This window comes from Mycotypha africana (assembly GCF_025528875.1).
Source record: "Mycotypha africana strain NRRL 2978 chromosome Unknown BDF20scaffold_3, whole genome shotgun sequence".
Classification (NCBI taxonomy): Eukaryota; Fungi; Mucoromycota; class Mucoromycetes; order Mucorales; family Mycotyphaceae; genus Mycotypha; species Mycotypha africana.
The window spans coordinates 160,434-173,794 of NW_026515727.1; the positions used below are offsets into that span (position 1 = coordinate 160,434).

The 13,361-nt window shown below is 38.8% G+C and overlaps 7 protein-coding genes across 7 annotated transcripts; 1 reads left to right on the forward strand and 6 right to left on the reverse strand.

The window, feature by feature from the left end:
* Positions 1-951: 951 nt before the first annotated feature.
* Positions 952-3,384, reverse strand: BDF20DRAFT_857248 (cytochrome P450). The gene is made up of 4 exons (XM_053080335.1): positions 2,594-3,384; positions 2,411-2,473; positions 1,669-2,316; positions 952-1,593 (listed from the first exon to the last, which is right to left on the reverse strand). The coding sequence occupies exons 1-4, from the start codon at positions 3,144-3,146 to the stop codon at positions 1,088-1,090; spliced, it is 1,770 nt and encodes a 589-aa protein (XP_052937769.1). The 5' UTR covers positions 3,147-3,384; the 3' UTR covers positions 952-1,087.
* A 420-nt stretch (positions 3,385-3,804) lies between these two features.
* On the reverse strand, positions 3,805-5,540 carry BDF20DRAFT_953848 (ATP-dependent RNA helicase eIF4A). The gene is made up of 4 exons (XM_053084899.1): positions 5,511-5,540; positions 5,359-5,398; positions 5,196-5,275; positions 3,805-5,009 (listed from the first exon to the last, which is right to left on the reverse strand). Exons 1-4 carry the CDS (start codon positions 5,513-5,515, stop codon positions 3,941-3,943), a joined length of 1,194 nt encoding a protein of 397 aa, XP_052937770.1. The 5' UTR covers positions 5,516-5,540; the 3' UTR covers positions 3,805-3,940.
* Positions 5,541-5,733: 193 nt separating this feature from the next.
* Positions 5,734-6,608, reverse strand: BDF20DRAFT_905139 (uncharacterized protein; the record flags this gene model as incomplete). Its single annotated transcript, XM_053083122.1, has 2 exons — positions 5,734-6,291; positions 6,411-6,608. The coding sequence occupies 2 exons, from the start codon at positions 6,606-6,608 to the stop codon at positions 5,734-5,736; spliced, it is 756 nt and encodes a 251-aa protein (XP_052937771.1).
* A 686-nt stretch (positions 6,609-7,294) lies between these two features.
* On the reverse strand, positions 7,295-9,372 carry BDF20DRAFT_816734 (acyl-CoA dehydrogenase/oxidase; the record flags this gene model as incomplete). Its single annotated transcript, XM_053077183.1, has 6 exons — positions 7,295-7,362; positions 7,455-8,328; positions 8,407-8,748; positions 8,836-8,996; positions 9,124-9,182; positions 9,308-9,372. 6 exons carry the CDS (start codon positions 9,370-9,372, stop codon positions 7,295-7,297), a joined length of 1,569 nt encoding a protein of 522 aa, XP_052937772.1.
* Positions 9,373-9,442: 70 nt separating this feature from the next.
* Positions 9,443-10,714, reverse strand: BDF20DRAFT_358470 (uncharacterized protein). The gene is made up of 2 exons (XM_053075276.1): positions 10,541-10,714; positions 9,443-10,386 (listed from the first exon to the last, which is right to left on the reverse strand). The coding sequence occupies exons 1-2, from the start codon at positions 10,557-10,559 to the stop codon at positions 9,680-9,682; spliced, it is 726 nt and encodes a 241-aa protein (XP_052937773.1). The 5' UTR covers positions 10,560-10,714; the 3' UTR covers positions 9,443-9,679.
* Positions 10,715-11,567: 853 nt separating this feature from the next.
* Positions 11,568-12,236, reverse strand: BDF20DRAFT_857273 (uncharacterized protein). The gene has a single exon (XM_053080336.1). It carries the CDS (start codon positions 12,186-12,188, stop codon positions 11,724-11,726), a length of 465 nt encoding a protein of 154 aa, XP_052937774.1. The 5' UTR covers positions 12,189-12,236; the 3' UTR covers positions 11,568-11,723.
* Positions 12,237-12,250: 14 nt separating this feature from the next.
* Positions 12,251-13,055, forward strand: BDF20DRAFT_857274 (uncharacterized protein). Its single transcript, XM_053080337.1, has 2 exons — positions 12,251-12,425; positions 12,511-13,055. Exon 2 carries the CDS (start codon positions 12,563-12,565, stop codon positions 12,983-12,985), a length of 423 nt encoding a protein of 140 aa, XP_052937775.1. The 5' UTR covers positions 12,251-12,425; positions 12,511-12,562; the 3' UTR covers positions 12,986-13,055.
* The last annotated feature ends 306 nt before the right edge of the window (positions 13,056-13,361 follow it).

Consider the following 13,361-nt stretch of genomic DNA (forward strand, 5'->3'; position numbering starts at 1 on the left):
ACCTGAAGGTTGATCCTTCCACTGCTGCTACTTATCAATACGCTCAGTTCACCCCCGAGCAGATGCAATATCATCTTAATTTCCAATTACAACAGCAACAGCAACAGCAGCAACAGCAACAGCAACAACAGCAGCAACAGCAGCCGTCACAGCAAGCGCCTTACCAAACAGAGAATACTGCTACAGCTACTCAATCAACTGATAATGTTGATGTTACCAAAAATGAAAATTAGTCTAAAATTGACCCTTTCTTTTTACCCATTCTATCTAATGAATAAAATCGCTAACACCATACAGAAGCAATGCACTGCAGATGAATGGTCTCCATTGAAATTGGTGTTTAAGCTGCACTCAGACTTAAACTCTAGGCTTGAATTGATAACCCTTGGCAGTAAGCTGTTACAACCTTCAATATAAGTAACAAGTGGATTATTATACAGTACGATAGTTTGGAAGAACGAGTACAGTAATACAGAAGGAATTTCCTTACCAAACTATCTTTTTCGTTGTTCTCATTGTCTTCGTTTACATCTGAAAAGACCGAATTTATTTAAAAAAAAAAAAAAAAAGACATAGACAAAAGTGTTACGGGAGTTCTATACGGCAAAAGACCAGTATAATGTAAGTCCGTATCTATGCATATACTACGTTTTTATGTGCTGATAATGTAAGCTGATAATGTGGCAATTACCCACGATATGAAAATCTCCTACACATCGCAATTGAAATTCAGGGCTTTTCAACGGCTATTCTGCGATAAAAGGCAGTGCAGAACGCTGAGATCTTCAATCGCGACGACGTGCTATATAATACCATATTTAATCGCATCTATATGCCAGCCTCATTATTGTATCGGATTGACCCTTTATTTAAGACAATAGTTTATTATTTCTCAGCGTCATAAGACTACGCAAATATATTGGCAACTAGCAATTCAAGCATGAAATGAGGCAACTATCTTCCGCCCCACTCTCTTATTTGCTATTTTTATTGCCTTAGCTTTTCATTAAATACAGATATTAAAAAGGAAATAATAAAAATGATATATTAATTTTTGAGAACCTCAAGTGGATTGAAAAAGGAATTATTAATAGAAGCGTCCAACATTTTCATGTCGTGGTGTTAAACAAACACGATAAGAAGCAGGTGTCCATGTAGGTGCACGGATATCCTTCTGTGAATCCACGGGAATTGGTTTACCAACATAATCTATCTTGAAACATGAAACGAGCATAGAGGCGGCCATGAACAAACTACGTTCTGCAAGATGAATACCAACACATACACGACGACCAGTGGAGAAACTTAGGTGGGGCCGATCCTCAATAGATTGTGCAAATGTCTTTCTTTGCTGGTTCAGCGTTTCTTTCACATATGGCATATGGCGGTCAGGGTTGAATAGCTTTGGGTTGGCGAAGCGTTTACTGTCTTGATGCGCAGCATAAAGATTTAAAACGACAATGGTATCTTGAGGAATGACCCAATTTTTGTATACATCGTCTTTGGTTGTGGAATGGGGAATAGCAATAGGAGCAGGAGGGCGAAGTCGTAGTGTTTCCAGTATAATGCATTGTAAATATGGAAGATGCGGCTCTAAACATTGAGTATAATGCATTATTAAAGTGATTCAGCTAAATCACACCAACGCATTTCTCAATTTTCACATACCATCACATGAACCTGGAAGTCTGTCTGTTCCAACAACTTGCTTGATTTCTTCAAATGCCTTACGTTGAACTTCAGGGTTATTTGCCAAGAACGCAACCAGCCATTCCAAAGTTGAAGCTGTAGTCTCTGATCCGGCTCCCACAAAAATTCCAATAAAATTCATGATTTGCAAATCTGTCAATTCGTTCAACTTGAACACCTCTTTCACGAAGCAATCCTGAACAGCGTCCTCACCGTACGTCTCCATGGTTTTTTTGAATTTTTCCAACAGTTTACCATAAAACTCTGTAGAGTCATTCCTCACTCTGAAATACTTTTCTCGTTTCACTGGCCATATCACCTTCAAGATAGGGAAAAATTCTCGTAGCTGGTCAGCAGGACTCATAGTACTAGCAGCGCGTTCTGTAATAGCAAACGCTTTATGTAAAACGGGATCATTGGGTTCAAAGTTACACATGTCACCAAAGGCTATTGCAAGAATAGCTGTCATTGTATAGTGTTCAATAAAGTTTGTTAAGCAAACACCTTTGTTAAGATTAGCTTTCGCATCTTGGCTAAGGTTGTGCAGATGAGACAAAAGCACAATACGACGGTCGTCGAGAATAGGCTGATATTCATCAATTTTGTTTTTAACAAGCCCACCATGTGCTATTTTTAATATATGTGCTTTCAATCAGTAAAGTTGGGCTTTCGTAACTGCAGCAACAAAATTTGGCCATTTTCGAAAAGTTTTAAGGCTTACCGATACGGCGCAATCGACGCCAACTCGTGCCATACGGGAAAAAAGCGAAACCTCCACCTTCCTCTATTATGATGTTTAGCAAAAAATGTAATGTAAGAATCACCCACGTTATTATGGCCAACCTTTCAAAGGTATCTGCTGGAAGCAAATGTTTTCTCTCTCTCTCTCTCTCTGAATACTAACCTCCTTGCATAGCGTCATAGACAAGAGTATCGGGCAATTTTCTTGAAGAATAAATAGTACCGCGATCCACGATCAAATCTTTGATTGCTTCAAAAGAGTTCAAGATAAGCCATCGTTGGGTACCGAAATGACACATAAATACAGGCCCTACTTGACGGCTCCATTGATAAAACAATTCTTGGATTGGAAACGGTTTTACGAGCTGTAATAAATGCCCAATGATTGGTATATAACCTGGCGCACGCGGTGGTAATGATCCAACATTTCTGGTCTTCTTCTGTTGCTGCTGTTGCAAATGATAAAGATAGTAGGCAATACCGAAGACGATCGCCGTACTTGCTGTAGAGCTTAATGACAATTGCCGTACCATAATAAGTTTTAAAACTAATAAAAAAAGCAAATAATAAATGAATGGTGATAGCATATAAGGAATGGCTTGAGAATACGAAAGAGTCCAAATGGGATACAGTTTAACAATGTCTGATTGCGTTGGTATGCACTGAGGCATATTTAAATCTTTCGTGCTCTTTTGTTTGACTAATATGGAAAGCATCAGAACATGTATGAAATTTTAGGAGTTTAGGACATACATATTGATTGTTCACCATAATGAATTATTGCTGTCATTAATGGCGGTATGAATGGTTAAGTGGTCTTTTTTTGCATTATAACTTTGACCCAAGAATTGATGAATACAAAATTTCTCAGTCAGTAGCATACTTGTGAGGAAGTACTACATTAATTTTCAGATAACATGTGTTTTCTATTAAAATTACACTTGCTTGTGCTTGCTTAGAAAGACATACAGTTAAACTTTTGTTTTACCTGAAGCTGGTACGAAACTAATTGTTTGTAATGATACATTTTCATGGTGGTCGAAGAGCAAATTTGGTTAGCACATACCAAGACAGTAGAATGCGGAAATTGAAAAATACATATACTGCGCTTTTACTGAAACGTTACTTTTTGTCTTACAGATAGAAAATGAAGAGGTTGTTCCTCAAATTATGTCATTCTGTAAAAACATGTCTCCAAAAGAATTTCAAAGGTGTAATAACGTGCACCGCCAGTAGAGCATCGTGCTCTTGCAAATTAAGTATCTTACGAGTCCCGAATCCTCTGCTTGGTTCGACTGATTTATGCTTCGTTTTACAAGATACCCTTCCGCCATTTCTGGATCTTTACCATCCACTTTCTAAAACAACAATAGTCTTTTGGAATATGTACAAATCAACATCGTTCTATATAATTTTATTCAGGAAAAAAAAATGAAAAAAAGGGGGAAATAGTACAATTAAAGTGTCGATAACGAGACCCACAATTAGAGAGAAAATGCATGATATATAATTAGATCAAATCAGCCACGTTCATTGGCATTTCATCAATTTGAGTGTTGTAGAATTGTTCAATATCACGCATAGCGCGGACATCATCTTGGCTGACAAAGTTGATAGCAACACCCTTACGACCGAAACGACCACCACGACCAATTCTGTGAATATAGTTTTCACGGTTTGTAGGTAAATCGTAGTTAATAACCAAAGAAACTTGTTGGACATCAATACCACGAGCCAACAAATCGGTAGTAATCAAAACACGAGAGGAACCAGAACGGAACTCCTTCATGATAACATCACGTTGAGCTTGATCCATATCACCGTGCATAGCAGAAACAGTGAATTCACGAGCTTGGAGCTTATCAGTCAACCAATCAACCTTTCTACGAGTGTTACAGAAAATAACGGCTTGGGTGATAGTAACCGTTTCATACAAATCGCAGAGGGTATCGAGCTTCCATTCTTCCTTATCGACGGCAATGTAGAATTGCTTAATACCTTCAAGGGTCAATTCATCACGCTTGACGAGAATACGAATAGGATCTCTCATGAACTTCTTGGTGACTTCCAAGACTTCAGCAGGCATGGTAGCGGACAAAAGAACAACTTGGATGGTGTCAGGCATCAATTGGAAAACGTCGTAGATTTGATCTTTGAAACCACGTGATAACATTTCATCGGCTTCATCTAAAACGAACAACTTCATGTGCTTGGTGTTGAAGGCACGTCTGTTTTGAATCATATCGAAAACACGACCAGGAGTACCGACAATGACTTGAACACCGGATTGAAGAATTTCAATGTCTTCACGGACATTGGTACCACCAATACAGGCATGACTCTTAACACCCATAAAGTCACCGAGGGCCAAAACGACCTTTTGGATTTGAAGAGCCAATTCTCTGGTAGGAGCGAGAATCAAAGCTTGAGGCTCCTTAAGATCAACATCAATGGATTGAAGAGTAGAGATGGAGAAGGTAGCGGTTTTACCGGTACCGGATTGAGCTTGAGCGATTACATCATGACCCTTAACAACAGGCATGATAGCACGTTGTTGAATAGCAGAGGGTCTTTCGAAACTATAGGTCCACACAAACGAATTGATATTTAGTCATTAAAATCATATTTCTATTTCATTCTCTATCCGTCAATGTTGCCCCCATTATTTGCTGTATTTGTCTCACTAATCCTTTTCAGAGAATCTTAAATGCTCTGAAACTGACTTTTTCTCACTCTAAAAAATTGCTGGTCTTCGATAAACTTACCCATAAGCATAAACGCCACGAAGAAGCTCGGGCTTGAGGTTCATGTTGTCGAAGTTATCAACAACTTCATCCCAGTTGGACTATAAAAGCACAAAATGATTTATCAAATTAAAATTTTTATTTTCGAAAAAATTTTCTTGTCAGCCAAAGAAAACTCACTAACCTCAATTTCACCGTCGTTAATTTCTTGCAAAGGTTCGCTGCTACAATAATAAAAAAGGTGGAAGGCATTAATAAGGTGTTCCGTGTTTCAAATCTTTTGAGACAGATCGTTGTATAATAAGCTAATAGAAGATGTTAGCTTGTGAAGTTTACCTCATTTTTTCTATAAGATAAGTATTATAAAAAAAGAAAAAAAAGAAGAGGAAAAGAAAAAAAAAAAAAAAAAGAAAAAGGTCAAGGGTTCAAACTCACTAAAACGATGCAAAGTACGTCACAGCAGTTTTTCGTATACATGTTAAGCTAAGCCTTCCGCTTCCTTTTCTCTCCTGAGGCCCTTTTCTTTATTACTTTCTTTATATACATGCATATCATTTGCTTATTTTTCATTTGTGTCGTTTGATTCAGTACTCCTACTCTTAGGAGTAGGTTTTGCAACAATAAAACACGTTGTACCGAGATGCCAGCGAGAAGCCTGAACGATCTTTAGCTTATCTTTCACTCGTTCGCTGTCAAATAAACCCATAATATCTCTATTCCACCAACAACCCCACTTTTGCACATGTTTATCTACATTGGTATCGAGTAGTCTATTCAACCAATTGTAGTGCGAACGACCATGTTCTAGGAGCAATATTTGAGACTCTTCTGATTTACAGCTATCAGCGAGTTGTATAAGTGCTTCCTCTGGATCACCACATGAGCATAGGCCAAACGTATCGACCACTGTATCATATTTCTTGTTCTTTAGATTTTGTACGTCAGCTGTTTCAAAAAATGCATTATGAAATTTGTCCTTATAAGTTGCTTGGAATTTTGCTTTGGACTCATTTAACATGGACTCGTGTCGATCTGTAAATGTTGCAGAAGTAATCTGATTTGCTTTATAGTATGGATAATTTCGTCCTGTTCCGGTCGATACTTCTAGTACATCTCCCTATAAATGTATATATGTATATATATGTAAACTGAATATCCATTCTTACTGACTTTGGGTTTCCTTGTCGTTTTTGCCTCAGTTGCTTTATGTCACTTTTTTTTTCTGGCCTTTCCTACCTTTGCTTTACCAATGAGCCATCGTCTGAGGAGACCAACCCCCATGACGAATTCATCCCAACCAATGTCATTGTCGTATTCTTTTGCGACTTTTTGCCATACACTTGTTGTATCAAATGTTCTAGGTGTGACAGAAGGTTCTGGTGTCCTGCCTTCTACTATATCTATTGTATCTTTTTTGCTTTTATATACCATCATAGTGATATATGTAGCCGAGACATATAGTACAGCACCACCCATTAATAGAGGCCCTAATTTAGGCTTGGGTCGTGGTGGCTGCGGTTTTGGTGGAGGTGGAGCAATAGGCTTATATTTTAGCGCATTCGATGCAAGTCTCCTTGCTGACATGTTTACTTTTGGATATTTAAGAGAAATGCATAAAAATTGATATGAATGGATATATGGCCCTACACAAGTATGATGCCCTTGTTCGATCACCGCCGGTGAAATTTCATCGAACATTTGGTTTCAGGGTCCACCTCAATCTAGGATTGTGGTGACGATGGTTAACCTTTGAATACAACAGACATGGCCCCTCCAAGAACGTCCATGTATCGATTTACAGATAAAGAGTCATTTAACTGAAGTGACTTTAGATGCGAAAGAAAAGCCATTGATGCTTCTCATTGTCGCTTGCTGCTCAAATAAAAAAAAAGGCGTTTCCAGGGAAGGTTATCAATTAAAATTGGACCAAAATTAGCGGTTGCGCTGACATTTCAGAAGAGCCAAACGCATTATCGCGATCCGTAGGCAGAAAGTATACATAAACAGCAAAATAAGTTTATAAAGCATAGGGAAATGGATGTCATATTTTTTTTTATTTTTTTTTTCTTGAGCCAATATCATATGGCGTATGGCGTACTATCGATTAAGGTTATAGACATTTACAATTTAGCACCCATAAAGGTTCCAATTTTCATCGATTGCCGAACACCTAGATCCAGCATAATCTCTATATCCACACACACACACACACACACACGTAATGGAAGCAAAATTAGCTTATTCTGCTTAAAAAGAGTTTTTTGAGAAGATTGTTTTTACCTTCAGAGCCACCGGGTATAGCATAAGCACGTACTTCACGATACAATCTTTCAATCTTTTCACCTTGTCCGCCTCGAGTGTAGGCCAGGCCACCAAAGATTTGAGCTGCTTCACGTGCACAATACTCAAAGGTCTGAGTGGCTTGCGCCTTACAGAGAGCAATAGGGCCACCCAAACGGAAAGGCAACAACTTGGGAGGCATTTTTGTAGCTTGATAGGTCAGCATCTCTGCCCATGCATGCGTAGATTCCACTTGACGAATCATGTGTGCTATTTTATTGCGAATGACAGGATGGTCAATGAGTTTTTTACCAAAGGTTTTGCGTTTATTGGCATAGCGAATGGATTCTTCAACACAGACACGAGCAAATCTGTTGGCTTGGACGACGATGCCCATACGTTCACTGTTGAAATTCCACATGATGTATTTGAAGCCTTTGTTCTCTTTGCCGATCAAGTTTTGTTTGGGAACTCGAACGTCTTCGAGGGTAACATAAGCTGTTCCTGAAGGCCAGACACCAGAGCAGAGCATTTGACGCGTATGGACGCCAGGCATATCGCGCTCTATCAATAAGAAGGAGATGCCGTCGAAGCCTGCTTCGCCTGTTCGGCAGGCGACTACAAAGAAGTCAGCAAAAACACCGTTGGTGATCCATTTCTTCTCACCGTTGACGAGATAGTGATCACCCATATCCTTGGCTTCTGTCTGTAGACCGGCCACGTCTGATCCTCCTGAAGGTTCTGTAATAGCCAAGCAAATGAACTTGGTTCCTGCTAAACAATCCTTGACGACTTTTTGCTTGAGATCATCAGAGGCAAAATGGATGACAGGAGGAAGTCCAATGCCCAAACCGCCCGCCAGAGCCCAAAGTACCTATGATGACAATGAGGGAAAATTGTTAAGTTATAGTTCTCTAATAAATACGATACAGGAGAGCGAAGAATACGTTACACCTCCTGATCCGCAACGAGCTAGCTCATCAATGACAATAAAGGAATGAAACGCGTCCCATTCCTCCGCGGCAATATTAGCGGGCAAGGGATAGGCCATGTATTTCTCCAGTCCTTCTTGTACACCGACAACAGCGGTTAATAACCCCATTTGAGCGACCTTTTCAAAGACATGCTTTGGTATCTGTTTTGCTTCATCCCATTCGAAACAATAAGGCATAATCTCTTTGTTTACAAATTGACGGCAAAGATGACGAAGCCGACGATGGGAGTCTTTATAGAAGGGGCTGTACCAATCTTGATACCACATAGGATCTCCAAAGGGGATCATGTCGCCGAATGTCTCGTTGACGATCAAAGGGTTATCGTTCTGGCTTTCTTCGTGATCGTGATCGTTTTTGTCAGTATCAGCTGACAGTTCTGCTGCCACTGTCTTTTCTCCACTGAGCTCATCCTCTTCGTCCGCAGCAGATGCTATTTTGCCAATCATTAAGTTTGGAAGGTATTTGTTTAAAATGCTGGTATTGTGAAAGTTATCGAATTGAGTCGTCGCATCAGTTCCCGCTACTTTTAAAAGAATCTTCTTGCCTCCTATTTTATTTTATTTTTTTTTGAAGAAAAATGCATGATGATCAGAGTTACACTTTCAGACTTGAGTTTTTCCGCTTGCAACAAGTGTATGAAGGAGCGTATATTAATAGCTACTTGGTAAGTCTACCTGGATGTTCATTTAAAAAGTGCGTAACATCAAACACATAGTTGTGAACAATAACCCAACTGAGGTTGGCAAAGAATATTTATACATATAAAAGGTAAAGAGACAGATATTAGCTTAAGAGAGATACTCTCTGAAGAAATAGCGCGTTTCACTATTGAAAGAGTAATCATGTGTTTCTGTTTACCAATCGTTCTCAACGTTATGCTTGGCTACTTCTTGAACTGTATAGTACTTTGCTTTAGATGCCATTCTTTCTTCTAGTAATGTATGAGTGTATGCGAGAGGGCGGGGTGGAGTGGTGGGTAGAGGAGCTATTCGAACAATAACAACAATAACAAAAAGGAAAAGGAAAGAAGAGAAAAAAGAAGAAGAATACGCAAACAAGTATAAACAGAGATGACATGGTTTTCACATGTCTAACAAAATAAGGGATGAAGCAGGAACACTCTACGTAATATGTACGCACCCATGCACAAGAAAAGTAAAGAAAAAATTAAAAACCATAAATAACCAAACACTTTAAGGAGTTGTGTGTGTGTGTTTGTTTGTGTTTGTTTTATATACACTTTGCTGGCTCTTTTTTTATTACTGAAAAGGTTTTATGACATTCAATCAATGAATGGCCTTTTCTTTCGCATAGTATACATGTTTCAAAGAATTTGCTAGTAATCAATAAATCGTTATCATCTTCTTCTTCGTCCTCACTAATGGGTGTGTTCAATACATCTCTTCTGCTATGATGTTGATGATGGTGGTGGTGATAGTATTGTTGCTCTATCATCTGCTTGTTCTTTTGAATAAGGTGTTGATTTTTGGTCATTTTGTCTTCAAGAACAATTTCCAGCAAATCAATGTCTTTCAGAAGAAGCTCTACTTGTTGATGATAGGCTAATTTCTCTGTTTCCCAATCCGTTTTGAGTTTGGAGATAGTTTCAATAGCGTCAACGCTAATTGCTTTCAGATCCGTCACTTGTCTTTCAAGATCTTTATTGACTTTTTCGAGTAGATGGATGGATTCCATATTGTCTTGCTGCATCTCTTTCATTTTCAGATCTTTTTCTCGTTGAGAGGCTCGCAGTTTTTCGTTTTCTGATTCTAGGTTACGTATACGTTCTTGAAGTTTTGCATCCATTTTGGCGGTAGGCAAGGGAGGGACGGCCGGCATGAGGTGATTTTGATGAGAGGGTGATGGTGAACGTAAGATAGTAGAGTCGGGCGAATGAAACGGTGTCGATGGTCTGTTGAATAGCTGTTGTTGTTTGACTAATTTTGAATAGAGAACGAATAAGCCAGTTTTTGGTGGGCATTTGAAATAACGAATTCTACATAATGAAAAGAGAGATGAGTTTAAGCTTTGCCCCCACTACGCGTATCCTCTCCCTCCCCTCAAATGACACGATTTCTGGGTATACGTTACCCGTGTATTGATCCGTCATTCTTGCCCAACCCTTTTCTATCCAATTCAACGCCAGCCCAGGTACCCGCTTTGAACTCTGTTGTACCAATAAATCGAATGATGGCACTTGTATGGTGGTTGATTTTGACACTGTCTCCAACCTTCAGAGAAGAAGAAGGGTTATCATTAGAAAGTGGAGACAGAAAAACAAAGTTTTCTTCTGAGAGACTTGTATTCGAAGGCTTCTTTTGTAAGATGTGATGATGAGCGGTGGCAGCCGCCTTGTTTTGTTGGTGTTTATTGTTGAAAGGTGTCGACGCTGAGATCATTGGTTTTCGTAATAGACTGCCAATGCTGCTTGTGGTGGTCGTGCTCATGATGGACAGATCAGAGAATGAAGACTTTGCAGACAATGACATGCTCGCTTATTCAGAAATGGCTGAAAAGGATAAAGAAAAGAAAGAGCAGCAAAAAAAAAAGGAGAGGGGGGAAGAAAAGAAAGGAATGAGTTGTAGTAGCAGCGCACAAACGTTGAGCCATAGTAGATCTCATAGGACAGAAAAGTAAGCTTTCATATATAGAATGAGGGTCGTTCAACATCATATCAGGAAAAAAGGGAGCTTAACTTATTAGCTTCATCTGTGATACCCATACCCTTTCCCCATTGTTTTACACTCATTCAATGATAGGCTTTATATTCGAAGCAATCTCCCTGTTTTAATTCATTAAAATCCCTATTGGCTTCATTTTTTGTACTGTAAAACTTAACCGTGCTTCCTCAACAGTAACGTCTAACAAAAAAAATAGTGGGTTTTCTGCTCTTCAGCGGTGTGCTACTAGGGCATGAATCATTTTTTAATTTTTGACATAATACCCAAAATTGCATAAGTTTGCCATTCTAGAACAGTTGAAACGTTCTTTCACTTTTCAGCCAATCAAATAGCAGATATTTTAGCCTGAGATTATTTTTTCTTTTTCAATTGACGCTGTTCCCCATTGAAGTACTTTTCTTTCTTTTTTTCTTTTTTTTTAATTTCTTTTTTTTTTTTTTTTCCTAACTCTATCAAACAAACATAAATAACAAATTCTAACTAAAAACCGAAAAAAACGTCTCCTTTTTATCTTTTTTTCTTTTCTTTTTTTACTGCAAACTTTTCTTTTGTGTACATATTAGAATCAGTTTACATACTTACTACATCCGCAGCTACCAAGCATTGTTTATCTTTATAACATTACGTAAAGAACTCATCTGAAAAATGTCCTTGAAATCATCACCGTTACTCTCGAACAGCACAGCTGTAACATCTGCAAACAATGCATCGAGTAAATTAAAGAGCAACCCATCCGCTGCCTCTTCAAAGGTCAAAGATAGCTCCTGCTCCGGCTCTTCAGAGAATGGCGCAAAGGTGGCATCCCCTGCCAAAAACCAACAGCGAAAGCCAAAGCGACGAGAAAGTAGAAAAAAGTCGAATAATAAGGAGGAAAAGAAGAAGCATGCCGAGGAAAGCGATTCATTAACAGAGACAGTTGCTAAACCTATCACTATCCCTTCCAAATCCCCCAAAGCCGAAACTAACAGCAAGAAGAAGGCCTCGCCGCAAACAAAAAAGGCTTTAATGCCTGCCAAACAACGTCGAGCAGATCGTAAAAAAGAAGTTGAAGAAGCCATTGCTGAAGAGTCATCGTTGTCGTCGTCGTCGTCGTCGTCATTTGTGTCCTCTTTGTCTTCCTCTTCTTCTTCTTCTTCTTCGACGGATAACAATGAAAGCAAGAAAAAGAGAAACCAACGTCATTCAAAGAAAAGCCCTATCCTCATTCATGCTACGACACCTGCCGAGTTCAGCTCCAGCACTGCGACGTCGTTTACTACTCATACTACCATTACTACCAACAATTTACTGAAAAGGTAAAACCTATTAAAAAAGAAAAAAAAAAAAAACCTTATCTGCCTCTATTTATAATATATTTATAATTAACTTTATATTTTGCAGTCCTCAGCAACCATCAAAGAATCGTCGTCGATCAAATAGTGCTATTGTAGATATGCGTAAGAACAAAGCTTCATCCATTAACAATACCAACTTTTTTGCTGGACCCATGTTCAGTAATGCACCTAGTCCGGATAAGTTACCTATACCATTCCCTAATACGCTCTTATCTATGGATTTATCTGCAACTACCAGTACCAGTACCAGTACAAGTACCGCTATTACGACCAATCCTACTACTACGACTACTACTACCACCAGCATTGCCTCCTCCAATAAGGATTATTTAAAGAAATATTCTGAAGATTTGATGGGTTTATTAGCATTGACAAAACCCATAGATACCACTACCAGCACTACTGCTGTCAATACAGCCAGAAGGTCATCCTTTGTTGTGGCTTCACCCGTTATCGAAAGTACTTTTGACAGAGATCTGTCCGAAATACAAAGAGGACTGAGATCTATGTTGAGGATTTAAAGCACCTCTTGACAGACTGCATCGATTGGTTTTTTTTTTTTTTTGTGCCTGGATACCTTGTATCATTAACACACCTTCATTTTCAAGCTTTTCCTTTTGGTCGTGATCTTCATTGGATACCCCCCTTTTTTCTTCTTATCGCTTACATTGTACATTTATTGACTTTAAAAGGAAAGGACTGGCATTGAAGATGTTTATATATCTTTTATGTTTCCAGGCTCTTTTTTTTTTTTTTTTATATATATATATATATATAACCCTTACCCTCACCCTCACCCTTTATTTACTAGCTACAACCACTACACCAACACCACCACTACACTCGACTTACACAAAGACGCTTTTGCTTTATTCTATATACCTTTACACATTTGCT